This window comes from Microcebus murinus, chromosome 5 (assembly GCF_040939455.1).
Source record: "Microcebus murinus isolate Inina chromosome 5, M.murinus_Inina_mat1.0, whole genome shotgun sequence".
Lineage (NCBI taxonomy): Eukaryota > Metazoa > Chordata > Mammalia > Primates > Cheirogaleidae > Microcebus > Microcebus murinus.
In genome coordinates, this window is record NC_134108.1 from 24,953,518 (window position 1) to 24,966,509 (window position 12,992).

Consider the following 12,992-nt stretch of genomic DNA (forward strand, 5'->3'; position numbering starts at 1 on the left):
TGTTCCTACCTAAGCTAGGGAGTTTTCTGCATGCCTCACATTATCTTTTAATAAAATTAACTAGGTAAAATTAAACATTTTTAAAAAGTATAATCTATCTCCTTTTGAATGCTTAATACTTTAAAGGAACGTTTGAAACTTAAAACTGTATTGGTAAAAAAAAAAAAAAATAAACAAAGACATATTCTCAAGCTAGGAAAAAACTCAAACCTGTATGTGAAAGTTGGCCTAGATTAATTCATTTCACAGTTTCAAAATAAAAGCAAGTTATAAAATATTTATTTTTCATAAAACTGTTTAGAGCATGTGAATTTTAAGATCATTTTCTCAAATGATCATGGATTATAATGGATTTGAAGGTAAAAGAATTTCTGCATACTTAGAAAGTTGTTTTAATCCTGAAAGTCTTCTACTTTTGCATATGACAAAATAGTTTAAAAACCTTGAACATATATCTAAATGAGTGCAGTATTTTCACTTTGAGGAAACCAAATTCTACATCATGTAATTAGACACACTAGTACCATTCGTACCTCATAATTTCACAGTTCTCTTTAAATATTATATTTTCTCAAGAAATCATTATAACTGTTGATCTCTAAGCACTGACATTATAAATATAAGGGAGGTTGTCTTAAAAATATTAATGATGAAAGAATAATATTAAGATTAAGATGATTAATATTAATATAAGTCTTAAAAATATTAATGATGAAAGAATAGCTATTTTGAGAAGTGAACTACACACTTAATATAAACCCTCTTGAATATTAAGAGTCATCCACTATGCAACCTCCCTTAAAAATTACATCAGTCACTTTAGACTCATGAAAGAAAGCACACATGAGGGATTGGATTTTATATAACACAGTGCTGTAAACAGACAACTATATCTTTTTGAGTTTTAATGTTTAATTGCTAATACTAGATATAGAACACTGAATGTGATATTGCAGGAGGCATTTTATTAAGGGAAAAGATGAGCATGTTTACTCAGAAAAAAAAGTATTAATCTAAGAAGCCCATTCTGTTCAAGTTAGGAGTATAAATATTGAACATGACACGAGGATACCTATCCTGTTAAATATAAAATGACCATGTATTTGATAACATCGCTACCTTTAGCTACTCAGAAAGAAATGCTTTATTAGCTCTCCTGACATCTTCTAGAAAAAGTTTCTTAAACCTGTTGTAATAATAACAACAAATTGGTAACCTAGTAAGATTCACATAGAATTTCCATTTTAAACCTGACTACTATACCAAGACCAATGTTTTTCTTCTCCCCCCTCTATCTCGGGGCAGCACTGACATGAGCACACTGAGTCAGAGACACCAAGAGAATACCAAGCCCAAAGGCAGGCTGAGTTTCTGGGAAAGGGCTCATCAGTTCCTTCTTTTAGTCTCCCCAGTATTCGTTCTACCCCCTCATGCCCTTTGCTTTCATAATGCAGAATTGACGCCTGGAAAGCCTAGTGCTACACACCTGCCAGAGGCTTGAAGGGCCAAGTCAAACACCTTGTGACAAGCCCCAGGGCTCTGATCACAGGGAACATGCAAAGACCTGGAGCAGTGAGGAGACTTAGAATGGACACTTTGATCATTTCACGTCATTTGTGGACAACCAGCTTTACAACATGCTAAATACAACTGAGAGCAAAAACACAAATGGTTAAAGCAGCAAAATAAATCCCAAAAGCAGAAGGAAAAAGAACAAAAAAGCTCAAATCTGCAGGCCATACATAAGCAGTAAAAGTTTCACATCATTGAAGAAGTAGGCTGATAAATAACAGTACTAGGTTAAACCCAGGGTAGAATCACTGAATTACTAACTATGAAGCAGCACAGTGGAACGGAACAGATATTCAATATATACTGGCCAAAGGGATCACAAATTTTAAAGAAGATGCCACCACAGAAATTTGCTTAGTTTTATAAAATATATATGACCTCCGCTTTGTTAAAACTGCACATTTTACTTTTTCTTTCCAGTATGAATGGGGTTATTGGCATAGCTTTGTTAAAATGCTATGTAATGCTGAGTAAGAAGTTCTATAAAGAGAAGAAATAGTATATTTATAATTGGAAAAATTTTATGGAGATGAAAAATAATGTATGGTGATAAAAATAGAAAGGATCAGAGATTAAGCTACAAAAAAGCAGGAAAAAATGCTTTCTGTACAGAGAAGATTATAAATGCTATGGATCACATTAGAACCAGAGAAAATGTCAGTTATCACTGCGAGTCTAAACTCTATGATGAATCATGGTAACAAGTGAGTTACCAGGGCTGCTTCCTAGTCTGTCTTTCCTAAGACAGGTGAACATCTGTAACATGTGAGTATATGATCACCTTCCTGGGTAGTGAAGTTTGCTGCTTTTCCTTTTGGGTCTCAACTCAAAAGGAAATTTTGTAAGGTACCAGGCACACATGAGAAACTCTGATTGTGACTTTCCTTTTCCTCCTCCTTGTTCTGCTTGGCCCAAGCTGGCATATTAAAATGGCTCAAGACACCTTAACCCATCAATTCCTGCACCTTCCCAGGTGCCTTCTGCTTAGTCTACAGAAGATCTACTGAGACCCAGCCTCTGCCCTAAGAACCTGTTTAAAATGAGGTTGAGAGATCTCACATTGCTGTGTGTCCTTTAACATCAAGTAAGTTCTTCAAGAGACATACAAGACAGAGATTTAAGGAAGAAGTTGAAATTTCTTGCAAAAGCAGCACTATCTTGCTCAGCCAATCCCTCAGTAAGTAGTTAAAGAACAGACACCTTGGAAGAGTCAAGCCAGAATCAATAAAGAGAGTGGCACATGGAGAAGAAAAGAAAGGGTTTCAGGAAGGAAAAGAGATGCTGCTTAGAATGGGAGTTCCTTACTCTAGTGGTGTCAACTAGTTTGAGGTAGTGGTACTGGCTCCCTTGGTTAGTTTTCTTGCCAGGAGGTGGGGCAACTCCTCCCAGTCTTACAGAGAACAAAACATAGTAAGATGCTTCCAAGATAAGTAGATCAGGCTATCTGTATACTTTTCTTCTGGATTATAGCTAGAGACTACCTGTTTCTTAACATGTTGAGGTTTGTCTCAGAAATAATGCTATCACATCAGAATAAAAAAAAGTATCACTGAACATTTTAAGAGTTATAAATCAGCCCAAATGAAAAAATACTTTAGTGACAAATAGAACCATTAAATCAGAATCACTGGTGGCAGGTCTTAAGCGTCCATGTTTTTTAAGCTTCACTAGGTAACAAGTAGAACTAATACTAAGCTTCAGATACTCCGATGGTAATATAAAGTTCAGAAAAGATAAACCATTAATATATAAAGATATCCATGAAAGTGGCATATACCTAATGGCCACTTGACTCTATGGTCACAGAAAAAGTAAAATGTATCAATACTTAAGCTTCATATGTAAAAACACCACATAGCAATTATCTAACGAAATGCTTCAGTGAAGGTCCAAGGGAATAAGACTTCTAAGAATTTCAGTTTGTTGCCAATATTATTATGGCAAGATTCTACAAACATTTTCTAAGACTGAATCAAGAAGCAATATAACAGAATAGTTAACAGCACATGTTTGAAATATAAAAAGTCTGGATTGGAATATGTAGCTGTAGAAACTTGGGCAAGCAAATTAACCTTTGCTTGGGGTTCTCTATCGAGTTGTGGTAGAGAATATAAAAGAATATGCATATATAAAAAAAATGCCAGTTACTGCCATGCCTTAGGGACTCAATGACTCGTAGCTATTATTATTACATTAAGCAGAGTTTTAGAATGGAGAGGGGATGGATGGGTGGAAGGAGTGGAAAAAAGAGGTCCCTGAAAGTATGAATCTTAGTGGAAAAAAAAAACAACCCCAGTGGTCTTTGAGACAGGTTTCGCTTGAACCTGATAGCATGCTATAGAATCCAAGACTGGAAGTTTACATGAGTTAGTAAGATCAAACCAGTAAATATGCATTTATAAACTAGGCTTTCTGCCTTTGAGAAATCCCATAGAGGAGCCTTCAGCAGGCAAGAAAATATGTCCTCAATCTTTCCAATGAAATGACATCTTTAACCACCTTCAAATTGGCTTCAGAGAGCTTCTGGCTATGGCTCCACCTTTTTCTTTACCCTTGACCTTGGCAATATCTACTCCTGCAGCTTTTTCCTACATTAAGGTTACTTTCTTCAGAAAACTCAACGTATCTCTGGTAATCTGGGCATAATATTAAGAGAAATCTTGGGCTCAGCTTTCAATCAATGAAGAGGATTATGTATCCATATAGAGTTCTGGTAATAACTGACCATGAAATTGTACAGAAAACACTTGTTGGGCATTTCATAACAGTCCATTTTTAAATCAGGTAATATTTCTTATTCTTTTATCACAGAAGATGCTGTTCTAAAAAGACTTTCATTATTGTAGTTTAATTAAGCAAGTTAAAGTTAGACACACAAACAAAGGCTGCCTTCCTATTTACATTTTGCGAGCTTAATGATCCTTTTATAGTTTCTGCAGTACCATGGGTAAATAGCCTCGTTTTTCATACTTAAGTACACATCCCATTTCCTGATCAACAGGTTTCAGGGTAAACATTATTCTTGAGCAATAAGTCAATGTATATAAGAGTAAGAAAGAACTACTAGATTCTTTCCTAACATTCTCACAGGAGTTTTAAATGGTTTCTTTTAAGGTGCTTTTATAAGTTTCTCTAATGATTTCAGAAGTGGCAATGGCAAACATTTAACATTTACTACGTAGCTGGACGTGCACTAAAAAGCTTTTTACATGGATTGTATTTTTCTCGTCCAGTTGGCACAACCACCCTATGAGTTAGGAACTACTTATCGTGTCTTTCTCAGACAGCAAACATGAGGCGCAGAGAAGTATCCAAGGCAACACCACTGGGAGGTGGTAGAGCCAGGATTTTTCTCCAGTGTGACTTCAGAGCTCATTCTTCGCACCACCAAGCTCAAACGCCTTTATCTTTATATTGTTCTTTGGCTAAGATTTTTTTTTTCTTTCTTGTGTTTTTCCTTTTCTGGTTTTGGAAGAGAGCACCATGTTTTGATATTGCATCCTATCTGGACAGAGCTGCTGAGTCTTTATTCTGGCTTCCAGGTTCTCTCAGTGAACACCCTTCACTTGTGCCCACCTTGGCGGCGTGTGCCTGCCGTTTAGAAATTCTATCTTGAATCATTCTGACGCTCACTTGAAAATTGGCTCCTGTGAGGATGATACTGACAACCTACTCCTTCCTCCTCTCCAGGGGTAGCGTGGCGCCCCCCGCAGGCCTCCCCTCCTCAGGGCTCTCTGTCCCCCTGTCCTGGCTCCATCAGCAGCGGCAGCAGCTTAGCAGTGACCTGCTGCACTTTCCCTTCCTTCCTTCAGGTGGGCTAACTAGCCTCTTATAAGCCAATCCTGTTTCTTGCATTTTCAGAAAATACACTGTCCTTTGAAAAGTGAGCTTGCAAAAATTAAGAGCACTCACGGATATTTATTAAAATTCGATTAAAAACAAATACTGATAACTATTTTATTATTTATATAGAGTGCAACATATAAATGAGTTAAACAAAAGTGTTCTTTATATCAATACATATGTAAAAAATGATTTATGTTGTGAGAGGTCAGATGATCAGCTGCTTGTTTTTCTTTTGATAGACACATATATTTTCTACATGCTCAAAAATAATTTTCTCTTAATTTTTGCTCTTTAATACCACACAATTCCATTAGAGGCGCGTGTATCTGCTAATATAAATACTACCCACAAGTGCTGATAATTAGCCCCTTTCCCCATAATTTCAAAATTCAGAAAATCATTGCCTCGTTGTGTTCTGAATGTGTACTCTTATCAGAATATATAAATCCTGAAGATATTATTTTCAAGAAACAGAAGGAGGCCGGGCGCTGTGGCTCATGCCTGTAATCCTAGCTCTTGGGAGGCCGAGGCGGGCGGATTGCTCGAGGTCAGGAGTTCAAAACCAGCCTGAGCAAGAGCGAGACCCCGTCTCTACTATAAATAGAAAGAAATTAATTGGCCAACTGATATATATATAAAAAAAAAAAATTAGCCGGGCATGGTGGCGCATGCCTGTAGTCCCAGCTACTCGGGAGGCTGAGGCAGAAGGATCACTCAAGCCCAGGAGTTTGAGGTTGCTGTGAGCTAGGCTGATGCCACGGCACTCACTCTAGCCTGGACAACAAAGTGAGACTCTGTCTCAAAAAAAAAAAAAAAAAAAAAAAAAAAAAAAAAGAAACAGAAGGAAAATTATTCTAAGCATTTTAAAGTTCAGCTTTGAAATGATCATGTTTCTAAAAGCCAAAGGCAGACATTCAGAAGCCAAGTTTTCTGTTGGCCACATTCTCAGGAGTGCTGGAAGGCACATGTTACTCCAGGCTGCAACATGGATCGACAAGAGAAGGCTTTTCAATGATAGCTACAAAATGCATTCTTCAGCGTTTAGATGGGGATGGGATTGAATCAATAAAGATCTCCCTAAATCTCATTCATGGTCTCTTAAAAAATCATTTTTTAAAATCAAATGCTTTTCAATTAATCTTAGGAAAAAGAGACTGAGAACACAATATGCCAGGTTAGAGCAGAGTAAGGAGAACTGGTGCTGTTATTTCCACGGTTAAGGACTTGAGTTCAGCAAACGCAAGCATGCAGGGCCCTACGACACACGGCATTATATGAATAGCTAAGGGTGGTGGGCCACACAGCATGCTTCCCATGGATCAATTCCTTAGTGGAAATTCCCCACAGTCGTCATCAGGGAAGGGCTCACCCCAGTTCTGGGGCTCAGTTCCACCCGACATCTACCCCAGTTAGAGGTAAGGCAGCCATGAGCAGGACGCACACACGCAGCACTCACCTCCGCGATTTTCAGCACAGCACTCCCGTTCAGGTCAAATGTCGGGGTGTAAGTGACGCACAGTAGAACCTTCAACAAATCAGAGGTGAGAGATGAAGGAAGAGATACAGGGTTAAAAATTGATATAAATTTTTGTTTCACATGCCATTTGTGTAGCCCTATTTTTACGATTCCTTTGCTATTTGCTTTATCTCATGTTTATTTCTATCCCACCAGTGCCCCCTAATTTGTGGCCATACCCTAATAAAATAGAGACTATACTTTAAAAAGTGAAGGCTGCTAATCTCTCCCTATGGAAAGGACCACTGGAAGACTGGCCAGAAACAGCATTCCTTGACAACTCCAGGAAGTCTGTCCAAGAATAAGAAAAACCTAACAACAGTTTTTTGCTAGTACTAATTCAAAAAATGGCCAGGCTCAATGCCTTCACATGAATTATCTATGTTGATATTTTACATAAGTGTTGTTATTATTGTCCCTGTTTTAGTGATAAGGAAAACTCAGAATGATTAAATACGTTGCCTAAGGTCACACAGATTAAGTTGTAGAGCTGAGATCTGAACTCAGGTAATCTGCTCAATCACCAGGCAATACTGTGCCCACTTCTTCCTAGACTTAAATGTCACCATAACCTTCTATTCCAATCCCCTTCCCAAGTCCACCTGGGATCAGACATTCGTTCATAGCATTTCCCCTTCCATCTTGCAATTTTCCCCAGAATACTACACGGGGTTTACCGATTCCCCAAGACATATAGATGACTGGCCGATGACATTTGCAATATCTTTAAGGACCATTAAAAATTTCATTTTTGACTTGTAGAGCCATCAGGGAATAGATCAATAAAAGCCCATGACATTTTAAGAATTGCTTCTAATTTTGTAGATAAGAAGCCAGACTCTCCCCCTCTTCACTTGGCTTCTGACTTTTCTTGCTGCAAAAAACAGACATAAAAGTGCTGGCGTCCGCTCCTTGATCTCAAACGCAGCGGCATGCCCTGCCTGCAGCATGGCCTGCCAGCGGCACCCTTCTGAGGACTTTTCTCAGCTGTGTAATTCGTGAGAGAGCAATGAAGCTTAGCAATCTACCTAACACAGGACAGAGTAAGAAAGAACTTACTAAGAGTTCTGATATCTAATCAGCACGCCAAAAAATGCAATTGTCTGATGCAACAAGAAATCTTTCCCAGTCTCTTAGTTAGCTGGGCCAGCCCTAGGAACAGTTGCTCCTTGGGAGAAAGCAAATATCTATGTAATTTAAGGGGGATAAAAAGATATCTTTGCCAGTTTTAGTCTCAAGGTTAGATATTACTTGTGGGTATGCTCCTCAGCCTTTTCATTCATAAGGAGATTTATATTCATATCAACTCCAGTGCTGTGGTGGGAAAGGGATTGTGGAAGCCACTGCCTGCCCTCTGACCTCATAAGAAATGGCCTGCTTTTGGTTTCACGACAATCTCTGGGAGTTGGGATTAGGTAGGCAGGGAGGGATGTAAGCTAAGGACAGCAGGTTCCCAGGACCCAATGTGGGGGTGGAGGGAGGCTGCAGCTTCTCTGCTTCTGTAAGTACATGGTGGTGGTCCCTTTGCCTGCAACCCCCGTCCCTGGCTGCTCCTATGTGTGTTCCTCTTGTGGCTTATTTCATCGGCTTCTTTCAGACTCAACTCAAAAGTGACCCCCTCAGAGAGCCATTCCTTGACCGCCCTCTCTAAAATGGTCTCTATCACATCTGCTTGTTTCACTGACTTCAGAGCATGCAGCAGTCTCATGAACTGCTTGTTTATGTACTTATTTGTAACCTTCCCGTTAAACTATCCCATCCACCAGGCCTCTGAAAGACCCTCAGGGCATTCTCGTACGGTGCTTTCTTTAATTTTTTGTTACATCACACAGCTTCCCTTTGTTGAGTGTTTTCTCCCCAGTCATGTTTCATGGCAGAAGGTGGGAAGGTCTGGGAGAATGGCTGGTGGAAGTGGTGGTGGTCAGTGGAGGCCACTTGGTCCATTTGGGCTTTTGGTGTTTTAAGTATTGACAGTAAAGACTAGCAACTGGTAACACTCTGCAATATGAAAATAATGATGGCAAATATTTGTCTCCACTGGTTAATTATTAATATTACTTATAGGGCTGACGATGCACTTTCTGCCTTCTATCACTCTATGCACTCACACAAGGTGCATAAATAAGGTTAGGTTTAGAAAGAAGTGCTCAAAAACTCGAACTGGTTTTTTGTAACAAGAGCTGCTTTTCGGCCGCAGAGGCTGGAGGCAGGAGGAACAGTGTCTATGTGAGGGCTTCCTGAGGGCACTGGGTTGGCAGTATTTATTTGGTAATTGAGGTTCTCAGGGGATCACAGGAAGCCTGGCTCCCTGTGACACAGGGAAGCCCAGTATAGGCAGAGGCAGAGGGAGGCCTCCCCACAACAGCCGGCAGGAAGCCGAGGCCCCCTGCACCCAGGCCCCCAGCCAATGCAGACCGTGTTCAAAAGATGTCTGTAGAGAGGCTTTCCACACCTCACATCTGGCCACCCATATTCAAAGACTCACTGAGATATTAAAAAAAACAAAACCTAAAAACAATAGGAAATAATGAAAGGTAAGTGAAACACATTCCTGAAGCCAGCTCATTAAGCTCATGCTGTTTGTTGTATATAAAGAGCAGCAGATTTTCATACCAGGGCTGATGGGGGGCTGATGTACACCTGGGTCCTTGTTCAATTCAGGTCAAGTCACAAGATACAGGAAGGGCATAGTGTCTAGCCAGGATGACACAGCAGATAAAAATGACTTGCCAAAAATGCTAACTGGAGAAACTGTTAATGTTCCCAATGCCTAGCATGCATTAATTCACTGGATTAAAACACAGACTGGGTGTAGGAAATTTAGGGCAACAGCAAATTAATTTAAAGCATTTGACTTCCATTGCGTAATAGAAGGGCAAAAAGTCCAGATTATATATTCTGAGCACATTGGCCTTAAGGAAAACAGGGGCGCCTAAATATTGAGGGCAATTTTATTAAAAATGTTTTTTTACAGGGTCATTAAAGCATATTGACTATATCACAGCTGAGCAGCAGAAACTTGAGTGACAGGCCGCATCTTGCCATCTAACTTGCTGGTGCTGCCTCCACAAAAAACCCCAGAGAGAATAGGGAGCACAGGGGCAGACCCTGCCATGGGAAGGGAAAATTCATTACAGTGGCTAATAAAAGTCCCAAGTCATTTTTTACAAAAACCAATAATTGAATAGCCATTATGTGCAAGAAGCAATCCCTCAATTTAAAATATGTATAGAAACCCTGGGTTAAAAAAAAAAAAAAGATTAGAATTAGACTGGAAAGGAGAAAGTGAAGCTGACTGTGTAAGAATTGAGCACAAGTGATGAGAATCTAGAAACGTGGTCACATGGGGCACAGAGAAGGACAGATGTGGCTGAAGAATGATGACGCAGAGATCTCAGGTGTGCTCTTCTGACTGGGAACATCCTGAATGACTCTTCTCCCAAGGGCATGTCGTGGTCATGGTCACGGTCAGCGTTTCTCCACTGAACACACCCTGCCCTGCCACCCTGCCTCAGGGCAGAGCAGGGGCCACAAGTATGAGTGATTCAGTGTTTAACTGCGGTGAGACTTCGCCTATGTCCTCTAGCCCCTTATCTTTAAAATTCCCATCCCACCTCACAAGGATATTTAGAGGAACAAATAAATTAATGTTTCTAAAAATAGTGCATATCTCTAGGTTGTCTTCTCACAGAGGTGAAACAAGTCTCATCTGACGTAGCTCATGGTAGCTCTTCTGACATAAATGATTAGGCTCATTCTACGTCAAAAGTAAATTAGAAAAATCAGACGATCTATGCTGACAAGTACAAATCTTTCAGAGTTTGCACTCCACTATTTATCTCTGCTCAAGGGCTCATCTTCCTGACCCAGCCTCACTTTCTTCCTTATGCTCTCCTTTTGGGTCCTTGTTCAATTCAAGTCATTATTCACTAAGGTTCTAATTGCCGTGGGATCACAAATATAAAGACAGCACAATCTTTGACATCAAGAGAAACCTCACCATCTGCGGGAGGAACGAATGCCTGCACAACCACGCGTCAGGGCTGACTGTGACAAGCGCTGCTGCAATCGTGAGGTATGCAATGATTTTGAAGGCTAGACGACAGTCACTTTGGAGAAGACAGACTTTGCAGAGGAGAGGACACGTGAACAAAGCACTGATACTGGAGAGAAAAGGGAGGGAAAAATGTACCAAGCAAAGGAAATGTCACGAGCAAAGGCATGGGAGTGTGAAAGTAGAGAGGCCAAAGATGATGCTAGAAAGGTTGGCTGGAACCTTATTGCACATCAGTCTAAGTGCCCTGTGTTAAGTGTTTTGCACATATTGTCTTAGGGCTGCTCAGGCCAATAAATCATGACTAAAACTAGATATACTAGGTCAAATCGGAAGTCAGAAAGATAAAAGCAGACACTTAAGACATAGATAAAGTTAGAGACAGATCTTAGTCGTTCCAGTGGCAACAAACTGGCTGGGGTGCATTTGGGGAAGGGATGCAGGGAATTCCCAAAGTAGAAGGCAACAGTCACCCACATTTGAAACCTGGGTATTATCCTACCACTGGCTCCTACCACCAACCCCTACTGTTCTAGTCAACCTGGCTGAAATCTCTCATATCTCACCATTCCTATACATCTTACAAAGCTTTATATTAGATATTAATAAAGTAACATGCTTTAGAGAACAAAGATGTAACTTGTTCAAAATGCATAATACAATACATTGATGCTGCAGAATGGGCAGAAAACTCCAAAGGCTTATTCCTATAGCATTTATTAGCAGAAGTTTTGATGTACTACTTAAATCTGTGCCCCTTCATACACACACATCCCCATTAGATGTATAAGCTTCTTAGCAACAGGTCTACCTTTTTTGATGCCTACCATGTACATAGCACCTTGCTAGGCCCTGGGAGCTGTGGTGAGTGCTGGCCCATGTTCAATCCCTCCTACAAACTGTCCACATGCATGATCAGCCCACAGGTTTCAGTGGGACTGCGCATCTATGTGTGTAGTCATTACTGTAAAATGTGTAGACAACGTAGTAAAATGGCCCTGGTGGTACAGAAGAAAACTGTTCCAGGAATCTGACTGTTGGATGCAGGTAGTGTGATTGGTGAAAGGCAGTTTTTGCAACCATATAAGGTAATACCAGAGTTTGACATGATCTGGTTAGGGCAATTATAATTTGGTATTCAGGATGTCCAGCAATCTGGCAGGAGCTCACTCTGGACAAGGAAAAAACTGTCTCTACTAACCAGAGAACAACTCCCAAAGCACTTACAGAATGCTCCTCCACCTGAAATTTCCTGTTATGCTCTGCTGAGAAGCTATCTTTTGTACTCGCCATCATAAATTGTAACTTGTATGGGATTTGTAAGTAGAAGAGAGCTCATTTCTATCAAAGTTCCAACAGAGTCCTCTGCAGGGCCATTTCCAGGGGTTTCAAGAGTGAAGAAATGATTCCCAAAATTATTAGATTGCAACGGCCTATCTAATTTACATCTACCTGTGTACTGCATTATTCAGGTTGCCATTCATTCATTCAACAAATGTTTATTGAGGTGTTACTAGGGGTCAGATTCATGCTGGGTGTTGGGCACACAACAGTGAACAAACAGACAATCCCTGATCTTGTAGAGGTAACATTTGGTCTGAAGGTAGTCATAAAGTAAGGAATTGCAATAAGTGGTGATGCACATTCTGACTGGGAAAATGTACTGTACTCTGGGAAGGCCTGTCAGGGTCTAACACACAATACGTTAGTTGTAATGCTGTCTTCATCCTTTCATGGAACTCTAAATTTAACATGTTGTAACACATACAATTAGTAAGTTAAACCCAGGGAAGGAAACAAAGATATCACCAAAAAGTGAGCTGATTTGGGGGAGTCAATGTACTCCTAAGACACATGGAAGACATGAGGGCATACTGAATGAACAAAGAATATTTTTTTCCTCTTTCTTAATTAAAATAATAATTTTACACACAAGTACTTCTTGGGGTGACTGTGGTTTCATTTTTCAAAATACCAGATGTCATTTATAAATCACATCAAACA

General features: G+C 39.9%; 1 protein-coding gene across 1 annotated transcript in view; it reads right to left on the bottom strand.

Moving 5' to 3' along the window:
- ARFGEF3 (ARFGEF family member 3) overlaps positions 1 to 12,992 on the bottom strand; it is a 153,497-nt gene that overhangs the window by 85,716 nt on the left and 54,789 nt on the right. Inside the window, exon 5 of the mRNA XM_012748059.2 lies at positions 6,875 to 6,943. Coding sequence (XP_012603513.1) covers positions 6,875 to 6,943 — 69 coding nt within the window. The remainder of the gene's footprint in view (positions 1 to 6,874; positions 6,944 to 12,992) is intronic.